General features: G+C 38.2%; 2 protein-coding genes across 7 annotated transcripts in view; one reads left to right on the top strand and one right to left on the bottom strand.

Annotated features, from left to right (window-relative positions):
• Window positions 1-1,403, bottom strand: part of rnf213a (ring finger protein 213a) — a 48,595-nt gene extending 47,192 nt beyond the window's left edge. For 4 of the 5 annotated variants that reach the window (XM_053239128.1, XM_053239131.1, XM_053239130.1 and 1 more), the window contains exon 1: window positions 1,266-1,403. The gene's annotated coding sequence lies outside the window, so the exon portion shown is untranslated. The remainder of the gene's footprint in view (window positions 1-1,265) is intronic. The other variant, XM_053239129.1, reaches the window with a different exon arrangement.
• On the top strand, window positions 1,312-10,398 carry LOC113528053 (E3 ubiquitin/ISG15 ligase TRIM25). 2 transcript variants are annotated; one of them, XM_026916317.3, is made up of 7 exons: window positions 1,312-1,555; window positions 4,331-4,923; window positions 5,787-5,882; window positions 7,573-7,806; window positions 7,916-8,075; window positions 8,798-8,863; window positions 8,982-10,393. In XM_026916317.3, exons 1-7 carry the CDS (start codon window positions 1,312-1,314, stop codon window positions 9,851-9,853), a joined length of 2,265 nt encoding a protein of 754 aa, XP_026772118.3. In that variant the 3' UTR covers window positions 9,854-10,393. The 2 variants fall into 2 exon arrangements, with proteins under 2 accessions (XP_026772118.3, XP_053095107.1); XM_053239132.1 differs by lacking the exon at window positions 5,787-5,882 and having other exon boundaries at window positions 8,982-10,398.
• Window positions 10,399-12,850: the final 2,452 nt, after the last annotated feature.

The raw sequence follows: 12,850 nt of genomic DNA, 5'->3' as shown, positions 1-12,850 counted from the left end.
TAAAGAAACACAAATTCGTTGTTTTACAATGACTGACTCAGTCTCCGGATTCGAACCCTGTAGTCTAACTTGAAGAGTGCATCCACATTCACAAGCCTGTGAATACAGAAAAGCTTCTAATGTTCAATATGGAGTGGACCAAGATCTCTCTACAAGTATCTGCAAAATTGTTAGACATTACACGAAGACACTCAGTGCTGTTATTCTCTCCAGGCCAGGCGTTACAATACAACAAAAAAAACACTATTAAAAAAAGGTTCTAAATTTAAAAAAAAAAAAAAACATAGCCTGGCTAAAGCTCTTACAGGAAATGAATGAGTGAATGAATGACGGTCTCTATGTACCTAAGCTCAAAATATCACTTAAATAAACATTTTTTGCTCATTTTCTTGAAGCTTGCCAGTAATTCTGGAGTGCACTGTACATGCCAAACAGTGACCCGTGCCTCAGATTCAACCTGAACTAATTTCAGCCTGAGCTGTGGATTAATAACCTTCCTGAGTTTCATTTACAACACAACTGTCCTTGTATGCACATTTTTCTCACTCTAAAACTTGTTCTTCTTTCACCTTCTTTACTCAACACTATAACCCTTTTTAATCAAGTTTGCTGTATTTTTTTTTATTGTTTATGAGGCCTTTGTTATACTTGTAGGTCTTCAAAGAGTCTTAAACTAACAAATGGTGCTGATAAGCAAATACTCAGTGGCCATTTTAGTTTTAGGTACACCTTCTCCTTCATTCACTGGCCATTATACATGTAACATACAAATTACAGTTTGTTTACCTCACACACATTGTGCAGAGCAACAAATTAGGTAGGTTTACCTGTTACAATATAAATGAATACTAAGCATGTTTAAAGCAAATTAACCAACTGTTCAGTTGCCAGTATACAAATTTAGTTAGCTAGCTAGCGAAATAGCTAGTTAACAACTTAGAGCAACCTAGTCATGTGCAACATGGGCTCAGTTCAGGGCGCGCGCACCCGGAAAAAAACAAAATGCCATGACAGCCAGCATGCTAATTAGCACTTTTCTCTTCTCTTCTCTTATTAGCTAGCTAACTAGCTAGGAAGTACGTATAGCTTGCTTGCTAGCTAACATTACTTCACTGGTGTGCAGGTTAAAATACAAAAAAGTCCCGTAGCTACAGCAAGTAGCGGCTATCCGACGTCCCTGTTTGGTGCTAGCTGTCATTCTGTACTTCCGGTAAAAAAGAAAAACACAAGCACGCAGCAAGATGTTCCTGCGACCAGGTCCTTACCTCTACAGGTGTATCGCTGTGTTTAATGTTGCAGTCGGGTTAAAGAATGAACACGGAGCATCACACTGACTCAGTTCAGTACAAGCACCTGCGCTATGATCTGCTGATTCACCCTGCAAAGAAAAAGAGCTTTCGTTTCAGTGTAAATGAATTTTCAGGACGGCTGAACTTTCGTTTCGTTAGAAATGGGCGTGGTCTGCTGAGGACCTACCGAGAAGCACTGCTCACTGACGAGGACCGAGCAGCCTGCAGTTTACACAGCACTGTGGACCTCTCCATAAGAAAACAAGGTAGGACTTCTGTCACAATGATCAATCAAATCAGCTCACAGGATGTTGTTTTGTGTGTGCAGTGCTTGGAACCTGCTGTGAAATTTGTTTTTATGGTCTTATCTTTCACTGTTGTTGGTGATCAATACTATGTTACTGTTCTAAAGCTTTCTGGATGACCATCAAATACAGCAGTTTCATCAGAAGTAAGATGACTGGACAATCAGGTGACCAAGAGCCAGGGTATAATAAAAGAGATGGTTTATTGTGTGCACAGAGACAACCTGGGCATTCTATAGTCTAAACAAAAATTGGACACAGCAGGTTTTTATACTGATGTGTGCATGCAAGAGGACCATATACAGTCCGGTCCATAAGTATTTGGACAGTGACACAATTTTCATAATTTTGCCTCTGTACACCATGACAGTGGATTTGAAATGAAGCAAAATTTTAAATGTAGACTTTCAGCTTTAATTCAAGGGGTTTAACAAAAATATTGCATTAACTGTTTAGGAATTGCAGCCATTTATTACATAGTCCCTCCATTTTCACATGCTCAAAAGTAATTGGACACTTGACTGATAAGCAGTTTCGTGGCCAGGTGTGGCCTGTTTCCTCCTTATTTCATGACAAATTAAAGAGATAAAAGGTCTGGAGTTGATTCCAAGCATTGAATTTACATTTGGTAGCTGTTCATGGGAACTCTCAATATGCATTCCAAAGACATGTCACTGCAAGTGGAGGAGGCCATCATTAGGCTAAAAAAAAAAACAGGCCTATCAGAGAGATAGCAGAAACTTTAGGAGTGGCCAGATCTACAATTTGGTACATTCTTAAAAAGAAGGAATGCACTGGCGAGCTCAGCAACCCCAAAAGGCCTGGAAGACCATGGAAGACAACTAAAGTGGATGATCGCAGAATTATTTCCTTTTAGAAGGAAAAACCCCTTCACAACATCTAGCCAAGTCAAGAACACTCTGGAGGAGATATATCTTTGTCACAGTCAAGAGACGCCTTCATTAATGTAAATACAGACGGTTTAACTCAAGATGCAAACCACTGGTAACACTCAAGAACAGATAGGCCAGATTAGACTTTGCTTAAAAAAAAAAAGATGAATTTGTACCACAATGATGGGAAGAAAAGAGTATGGAGATGGAAAGGAAGGTCTCATGTTCTAATGCACACCGCATCATCTGTCAAACATGTGGAGGCAGTGTTATAGCATGGACATGTATGGCTGCCAATGGAACTGGGTCACTGGTGTTTATTGCTGATGTGACTGCTGATAGAAGTAGCAGGATGAATTCTGAAGTGTATAGGGCTATAGTTTAAGCGCTCCACAGTACAGATGGATCATGACCCAAAACGTACCACAAAAGCAGCCCAAGAGCTTCTTAAGGCAAAGACATGGAGTCTTCTTAAATGGCTGAGTCAGTCACCTGACCTCAACCCAGTTGAGCTGCTTTTCACTTTCTGTAGGCAAAACTAAATGCAAAAAGTCCCACAGACAAACAGGAAATGAAGGCGGCTGCTGTAAAGGCCTGGCAAAGCATCTCATCTGGTGATGTCCATGGGTTCCAGACGACAGGCAGTCATTGACTGCAAAGGATTTGCATCCAAGTATTAAAAATAATCCTAATATTTATGATTATTAGTTTGTCCAATTACTTTTGAGCCTGTGAAAATGGAGGGACTGTGTAAAAAAAAATGGCTGTAATTCCTAGATGGTTATTGCAATATTTTTGTTAAACCACTTGAATTAAAGCTGAAAGTTTACACTTCACTCACATCGATTGCTTCATTTCATGAGCAAGTCAGAACATCACATGGAAATCATGAGGGAACAAAGACAGTTACAGAAATCACATTAAATTGAATTTATCTTGTAATGAATAAGTCGTGTATACATTAACAAATAATCATGAAAAAATAGAAATAATCCCACATTACCAAACCGATGCACTTTGTTCTGTCCTCTCCAACAGCATTCTTTTTAACAGTGCCACGAAGGTTCTTTGGATGAGTTTTCTAAAGACGGTTTGCTTAGAACCTTACAGGTTCCCTCATAGGGACAAACCAAAGAATTCATTAGAAGAATTCATTTTTTCTAAAGAAATATCTTGCTGCGTTTAGGCGTGTTAGGAACTGGAAGAAAAAGCAAAATGTGGCAAAGACTAACCAGAGTATTATTTGCCATATTCATTGTAATGAAAAAATTCTTCAGTCTGTGCAATTCCATTTTGGATTAAACTAGATTTCTACTTCAATCCTTTTATCATATACACCAGTGTTGTAATTTGGCTACTTAAATTACAAATTACAATACAATATACAATAAGAAGAGACACTAAGAGGCCTACTAATTTTATTCATCAGGATAAAGTAACCCCTCGCTGTGGATTAGTAGCCTATCCCGGGAATATGAGACAGGGATACACCCTGAATGGGATGCTAGTCCATCTCACCATGCACACACATTCACACACTCATTCAGAGTTAGGCAATTTAGCATAGTCAGTCCTACTAATTTTTCCTTATCCTGCTAATTTTATGAAAATGCCCTACATGTTGTTTCTGAAAATATTTACAGAAAGACCCCATAGAGTTAACATGCATATGCATCATTTTATGACCCTGCAATATAGCTGTAAATGCTGTATACCTGTATATAGCTTCCATAAACCAACATGGGTTTATAATTTCACAATTATACCACAGCCACCATGACTTTCTATTTGAATTGACCTGGATGCATACAAGCTTCATTCTTTTTTTTTTTATCTCAAACAGAGATGGCCACCAAGCCGTCCATTATCCCACTCCTTCTCCCAGTGGATGAGCTTCTGTGCTCCATCTGCCAGACTCTCCTCAATGATCCTGTGACTATACCATGTGGGCACAACTTTTGTAAGACCTGCATCAGCACACACTGGAAATTAGCCTTTTCATCCATTTGCTGCCCCCACTGCCGCAGTAAGTTCCCCTCGAAGCCGGACCTAAAGACCAACACCATTCTCTGTGCTATCAAGGAGCATGTTGAGAAGGTGTGGCCAGTGTCTGAGGATGTCTCGATTCCAGATGAAAAACAGATCAACTGTGACATCTGTGAGGAGGGAAGGGAGCTGTCAGCAGTCAAGACCTGTGTGACATGCCTGGCTAGCTTTTGCAGTGTGCACGCAACACCCCATATGAATAGCCAAGCACTAGCCAAACACTGCCTGTGCACACCGGTTACAGACATCAAGGATCTGCTGTGTAAGAAGCACAGCAAAGTGCTTGAGGTGTTCTGCATGAACCATGGGACTGCCATCTGTTGGCAGTGTACAGCAAAGCACCGCAAGTGCAACACACGCTCAGTGGAAGAAATGAGGACAGACTGGAAGGTGAGCTGGCAAATTAGGAACATAAGTGGTGTTGATAAACCAAACTGCTTAGAATTTGGCTTAATTACTAGGTACTAGAAAAGTTTCACAGAGCATCAGTTGAGAGGTAGGCATTGGGACGAAAAAATAAGTTGCCCAAGTGATATGACGCCTGCAAGACAAACATTCAACATGAACATGCAGTGCTGTGCAATGCATTTACAGAATCCTTAGTAACTGCCTGGTCAGGATCTCAGTGGTTTAAATTAGGCTACTACTTTGTTTATACTTTGGGCTAATTTACTACTTTTTTGTGTGTATATTTTAAAGCTAACTAAATTTTTTACAAGATATCACAGACAGGTACAAACAAAAATAATAACTGCGTGAGAAACTCAAAGCTAAGTCAGTATTTGCAAACCATGCTAACAATGCTGGCATTTGTACAGTAAAATGACAGGGAATTCACATATTAAAAAAAACATATAAAAATAATTAATTAATTAAAATTAAATTAATTAATAAGTTAATTAATCTAATTAATTAATTAAAAATAGTTAATAAATTAATTAATTTAATTAACAAATTTTATATATATATATATATATATATATATATGCAATAATATATATAATATACAGTGTATATATATATATATATATATATATATATATATATATATATATATATTTTTTTTTTTTTTTTAACTAAAGATTGATTGAATTCTGTTTACTTGCACTTGCAATGTGTACCTTTTAATTCTTGTGTTTTACATGCAGCATTTGCCATTTTGTTTAATTCTTTTGGCACCAAATCAACTCCGTTCAGGTCTATGCTTTATTTGTTCATTATAACATACTTGCTATTATAACTCATTCATTCAGGCCTCAATCGAGCCAGTGGCAACAGAAGCTCAGGACAGACAGGCTGCCACTGGTGAACTCTTGGAAACATTGAATACTATGTCAGAGGGTATAACGGTAAGATCATACTGGTTATGTAGACACATTTTCATAGAGTTACAACATTCAAGCCACTAAGCAGAGTCACTAAATGAGGAGTATTAAACTCAGAACCACAACCCTACAGAGATTTCTGTTTTTTTCTCTTCTAATACACTAAAATTCAGCCCATGAAGGCCTTAATAATTTACTGTCTGGTAGGAAAAAAAAAAAAAAGGTATGTATTATGGCCTTCCAGGGCTGACACACTTTAAAAATAATCAAAAGGTGATAGAAACAAAAACATTGGCAAAATTTCATAGGGACTCTAAAAGTCCAATGTGGAAAAAAATAATTCAGTTTAACACGGTGACTGATTGTATTGTTCTCATTTCTCTATTTAGTGTAATCAGATATATTAAATATCTGATATCTTAAATTAACATGCTAGAGGTGCAAGGATATAAAGGATAGAACTGCTTTGAAACCATGAATTAGTTTGGCCTACATACAGTGCCATGAAAAAGTATTTGTCCCCTCTTGATTTCCTGTACTTTTGCATATTTGTCACACTAAGTGGTTTCAGATCCTCATATAAATTGTAATTATAAGACAAGGAAAACATCAGAAAACACAAAGTATGCATTTTAAATGATCATTTCATTTAATAAAGGAAAAAGGTTATGCAAAACCTACATCGCCTATGTGAAAGTAATTACCTCTAAGCTTAACTTGTTGTGCCACCTTTAGCAGCAACAGCTGCAATCCATCTTATTTCACATTTCAGTGAAGGAATTTTGGTCCATTCTTCTTTGCTTAATTTAGCCACAGTGGAGGGCTTTTGAGCATTAACTGCTCATTCAAGGTCCTGCCACAGCATCTCAATGGGTTTCAAGTCGGGGTTCTTGTGACTTCCTGGATGAGTAGTTGATGCTCTCTTGGAGGAATTTTGATAGGCTGGCCACTTCTGGAAAGATTTCCCACTGTTTCCAGTTTTCCTACATTTGGAGATAATGGCACTGTTGTTCACCCTTTCCAGACTAATATATTTCAATAAATTTCTTTCTCATCTCATCCAGACTTACTTTTGATCGCAGCATAGCTTGCTACTTGTTAAGACCTTTTAGCTTCATGGCATTGCTGGAAAGGCTCTATTTAAGTGACGTTTAGATTCCACCTGGGAATGACCACACTATTCTGAAAGATACAATGTCAGAAACCAGAAACGCATGTCTGTTTGAGATTAACAGCATGAAGAAACTGATTATTTTATTTACAGTGTTCACCCCCTTGAACCTTTTCAACATTTTGTAAATACATTTGTATTACAATAAATAAAGTATGTTGCACCTTCAAATGTTGGACATATTGTGTAAATCAAATGTACAATTTTAATTCCAGGTTATAACACTAGAAAATGTGGAAAAGGTAAAGGGGGATACTTATGTAAGGCACTGCTACTGTTTTGAAAGAGGCCTTGAACATCTCAGTGACATGTATGCTTTAGTGTAGGTGTGGTCCTAATCTGTCCTTCTATATGTACAGCTTTCACTCACCTTAGTAGCTTTTATTTTATTGATACATATATATATATCTCTTCAACATTATACATACATATATGTATGTATGTATGTATGTGTGTGTGTGTATATATATATATATATATATATATATATATATATATATATATATATATATATATATATATATACATCTTTGTTATCCTCAGGATGCTGCAGAAAAGATGACTGAAGATGTGCAGCTCTGCTTTGAAGCACTGTTGAACACTATTAACCATGCCCAGAAAAGAGCCATATCTTTTATAGAAGCAGAGAAGTTGGGAGCTCTCCAAAAAATAGAAAAGCAGAAGGAACGATTGGATGATCATATGGTTTCCATATCACTGATCAAGGATAAGATTGATGAGTGCTTAAACAATGACTCGTACTTCAACTTTCTTCTGGTTAGTACCTGACTATAGTTTTTGTTGAATATAAGCTCCAAATAAGCAAAAGCCCTCAAAAAGAAAAACGAATCTGTTCCAAATGAACTTTGCTGTGCCCTGCTTATAGCCTCTACCACAACTGCCTCCAGAGGTTGGTCAGCTGCAGGATGTTCAGCTGGATGGCCAAGCTGTGGAGAGGATGATATTGGATCTTCAACAACTTAACAGTAGTCTGGAATCTCAGCTCAGCACCATGCTGCAGAGAAGAGAGGAAATACGAGAAAAAGGCAAGGCAACTGGGTCCTGAACAATTATAATCTAGTTCAAGGATGCAGCTAGCTGGACCAGAATTTACAATTGAAAGATTTGGAAAAAAGCTTGTCTCTGTTATTCCACTAGGGGGCAAAATAGGCCAATAACCTATGGGCCATAAACTCTGCTACTGACAAAATATACAGGATATATAATAAGGATATATAATACTTTATTAGCAATAAATAAATAAATAAAATAAAAAAATAATAATGTTTTTTAAAAATTTGTTATAAAAATGTTACCAAAACAACTGATTTGTTACTGATGTGGGTTGCTGCCTCAGAGTCCATTTCAGCTCCAGATTGTAACACTATGTATGTATGTATATATATATACATACATTCATACATACATACACACACACTCACCTAAACTGCATCTAATCAGCCAAATCAGAGATTTTTCCCCATTCTAATGTTTGATGTGAACATTACCTGAAGCTCTTTACCTGTATCTCCATGATACATGATTTATACATTGTGCTGCTGCCACATGATTGGCTGATTGGATAACTGCATAAGTGAGCAGGTGTACAGGTGTTCCTATTAAAGTGGACGGTGAGTGTATATATACATACTGTATATAAGCCCCTTTTCTAAAATGACTTTGATACCCGCGGTTTAGATAATGCTGTACCATTTACGTTACTGAGTGGGATCACAGATTGTGTGCTTTTTTTTTTTTACAATTACAGATTTGACATCAGACTACTTCAGAGTTGTCAGCGGCCACAGCAAACGACGCGGCAACCTTTTGAAATGTAAAATACAATCAAATATTTCTAAATAAATGCTGCCCCTTTCAGTGGGTAATACATTTCAAGTTTTCATATTATTTAAATGATCATTAAATGTCATTCCCTCTTTTCTGGCATATAGATTCCAGCAGAGTGACCTTTGACCCAGTCACTGCTAGTGCCTTGGTGCTTCTCTCTGAGGATGGCCTGACTGTCACAGTGGAGCACAGTGAGCTCCTTACCTGGAAAGACTACCAAGTCAACAAAGAGATAGGCTTCAGGGTGCTGTGTTCAAAAGAGTTCAGCAGTGGGCAGCACTACTGGGAGCTTCAGCCACCGGAGGATGAGGACAGCAACTGGGCCGTGGGTGTGACGTACAAAAACAGTCACGACCATTACCAGAGCTTGGGCCAAGACAGCAGCTCCTGGTGTGTCAGGTGGCAGAACAAAGGAGAAGACAAGGATAATGACAAGATGGCTAACAATATGGAAGGAGCAAAAGATGGGGAAGTAATATTACCAAAGTCACTGGTCAAGGAAGATGCTGTAAAACCCAAGGTGCCCAATCGGGAATCAAAGAAAAGCAAATTAGAAGAATTCCTTAAAAAAGATAAAAGCCAGGAAGGTCTTCCACAAGATGAGAACAAAAGAGAAAGAAATCAAGCTCTGGTGGAAGATGTAGCAGAAGGAGAGGAAAAAGTGTCAGAGTTAACAGAGGAGAACAAAACAGCTACACAGGAGGACAAAAATATCCCAAAACAATCCAGCACTGGATTCTTTGCCTCCCATAACCAGGAGATGAACCTGATCTCCCAGAAGCCGCCTGGGAAGATTGGTGTGTTGTTGGACTGTGATCGAGGGTGGCTGTCATTTTTCTTGGTGTCTGACTCGAAGGTCAGGCTCTGCTACAGGTTTCAGGCCCTGTTTTCTGCTCCTCTCTGCCCTGCCATATGGCTAAGAGATCCAGAGAGCACAATGACCATTAGCAAAGGACTTGAAACAACACTGCAGTAGTGCCAGCTGCAAGGAACATATACTTCTAATACGTTATTGTTTCTATAGTAACAATTTACACGTTTACTTGTATGGTGGATACTCCACATCAACAGAAAGAAAAAAAAAACTTATGTTATTTTTGATACAGTGAAGTTTTCTGAGATGTTTATTTAGCGCAATGTCATTGTTAGTCAACGGTGAAGTTGTACCTTTAAGTTTGCCGACACAGAAAAGACAGACAGAGGGCCTTGAGATTGATGACAAACTGCATGTTTTTTCTTAACTGCAAGAGAGAGAGAGAGAGAGAGAGAGAGAGAGAGAGAATCATGGAAAGTAAAATAATACTATCATTCTGCAATGGATCATTATTGTGATTAATAAATTTTGCCCTTGATTTTGACTCTACTCTGTACTCATCAGCCAAACATTTACAATCTTTTAATCTAATAAACTATCCTGCATATGTATTTCTTTCATGTTACTATTAGGGGTCTAAATCACACGTTTCATGAAGATACGATCTAATACTGATTCTTTTAGCCAGCGATTTGGTGTTTGCCAATACCTCAATGCCTGCCAAGATGCAGTTTCGATTCGATCGATTCAGGAGCCTGCGATCGATATTAAACGATGTGTCTGTTTCACACAATCAGTAACATCTCTATTAATTCACAGATGCAACCAAGATATATTTTGAAAAATTGATTGGGCTTTATTCACTAGGAAATTCTACATATTTCAGTGCAAATAAGGACCTGTGATCAACTTTCGATACATCAATACATCGACGTGTCTGTAATTAGAATGTCCTAAATAAAGGTCCATCTTAAAAATTCTACATGCATCGATGTTTATGCACTGCATCGATACATCAGATCGTTGGTTATTTGATCGATACTACACCCCTAGTTACCATAAGGTGGTGCTAAAACTAAGTGCTATGAAATGAAAGCCATGTGCGTCACTCTCCTGTTGTTTGACTTTCACACAATAGATTGAGATAAAGTTGATCAATTTTGTGATGCAGATAGAGACAAGCTACATTACGCATCCTTAGCGAACTATACGAATTATTCATACCAGTGTTTACCATCCGCAAACAGATGGGCTTAATCAAACCGTTAAAAATATGATTCATAAGTATGTTCACGATGATGCTCAGAATTGGGATAAGTGGCTCGAACCCCTGTTATTTGCAGTATGAGTGGTCCCACAAGCCTCCATGGGGTTCTCCCCATTTGAATTATTGTATGGGAGCAAGCCTCATGGCGTCTTAGACACCATTGTGGAAAATTGAGAGCAGGGGCCTTCTCACATGCGTACATGTGTATAGACACACACACACGGGAAGGACCCACATATGAAGCTCTGCAGAGACAGTATCCCAAGCCCAAGGAGAGACCACATTGTGCTGCCTTAACCTTTAAACATATATGTGACCGTCCAAATTCTTAGTATTCCTCAATCTATTTATTATCATTTAGTCATTTATTATAACAAGAAAAAAATACAGAATTGTAAAATAATATCTGTTTTCTAATTAATTTATTGTAAAAAGTTTATAGGGTCGCTAGTGACCCAAGGTATGTAATAGATATTTTTCTGCACAATAATATTGAATATCTCACAGCTCAATAAGTGCAATTCATCTTTATTCCTCAAGGTGGCAATGTTTGATAAACACTGACGATGTGATGTGCCAATCATAATTAATTCAGACATAAAACAAAGGTTGCAAATCATAACATGGCTCAGCAATTTACTGCAGAACAAGTATGCAAACTGACAGTGGACCTGATGACGAAGCCGTCAGCGAACAAAATATTGATTTTGACAGGATGAAACCGATAGTTTCGAGAGTAATGTATCGAACGATTCGGATCCCGAATATGAGCCAGACACTGGGGAAACGAGCTCTGACGATGACAGAGATGATGGTGGGGAAGCAGCTGCTCAAAACGAGCCCTTCCAAGTTCAAACAGATCAGACAAAGTCCTACACAAGCAAAAATGGACTTGTTTGGTCATCAGAAGCAGGATAAGAGCTTGTAAATATTTGTCACAGCAAAGAAGGGCCTTGTAGGAGGTCGTAACTGGTGCTGACTGAAAGTGATGCATTCTCATGTTTCATTGATCATGAAATCTTGCACAAAGTGGTAGAAAATACTAACCAGTGTGCAAAAACGTATATGGTGTCTACAGGCAAAGATCCAAGCGCATGGAAACGAGTCCTCTATCTGCTTGGTGTCTATCACTCTCAGCACGAGTCTCTGAGATCTCTCTGGTCCAGCGGTCACAGTGGGAGGCCAATATTCAAAGCAAAAGTATCAATTGGTTTGAACAGATTGTATCATTCATGAGATTTGATGACCTTTTATACAGCATGCATGGCAAAAAGAGATCAATGAGGCGTCTGATGATTCTAGACTACAACAAGACAAAGGGTGCTGCGGACCATGTGGACCAACCGTGCCACAACTACAGTGTACAGAGGAGGTCAAAACATTGGCCCTTGGCATATTTCTACAATTGCACAAGTTGTTTTCGTCACAATATTTCCAGGTTAGGAAGCTGCAAGTCCTAAGAGACGTTGAATTTTCCTCAAGAACCTTGGCCTTCAGCTGCTGAGACCATAGTTGCAAGAAAGAACACAGGTACCAAGACTTCCAAGAGCATCCCAGAGTGCACTGAAACTCTGTGGTTTTGTGAAACAGAGCCCCCACGAAGAAGAAGAACAAACAGGTGCCAGAAAGTACATTTGCCTATGATCACTTGATCACAAAACAGTGGACCGCTGCTGTGAGTGTGGCCAGCCATGTTGCATTGACCACAAGAGAGTCACTGTCATTTGCGACTATTGTTCTCATTGAAAAAATACAATTTTTTGAAATTAAATTTCAATAAAATTCATTGAAACTAATAAAATTCAACAAATTAGTAGTCAATTTACAGACAGTATCCGAAAAAAATCTTGATGTGCAATAGTTTTTATTTATTTCTTTCATTGCGTAAATGA

Source organism: Pangasianodon hypophthalmus, chromosome 13 (assembly GCF_027358585.1).
Source record: "Pangasianodon hypophthalmus isolate fPanHyp1 chromosome 13, fPanHyp1.pri, whole genome shotgun sequence".
NCBI lineage: Eukaryota > Metazoa > Chordata > Actinopteri > Siluriformes > Pangasiidae > Pangasianodon > Pangasianodon hypophthalmus.
Note: the sequence above shows the minus strand (reverse complement) of the source record. Positions and strands in the feature narration are given on the sequence as shown.

Excerpts from the sequence above, each read along its gene's own strand:
- LOC113528053 (XM_026916317.3), top strand. The coding sequence starts at position 1,312 with ATGAACACGGAGCATCACACTGACTCAGTTCAGTACAAGCACCTGCGC. Across the intron at positions 5,883-7,572 it reads CTATGTCAGAGGGTATAACG|GATGCTGCAGAAAAGATGAC; the intron begins GTAAGATCATAC and ends TGTTATCCTCAG. Across the intron at positions 7,807-7,915 it reads CGTACTTCAACTTTCTTCTG|CCTCTACCACAACTGCCTCC; the intron begins GTTAGTACCTGA and ends CCCTGCTTATAG.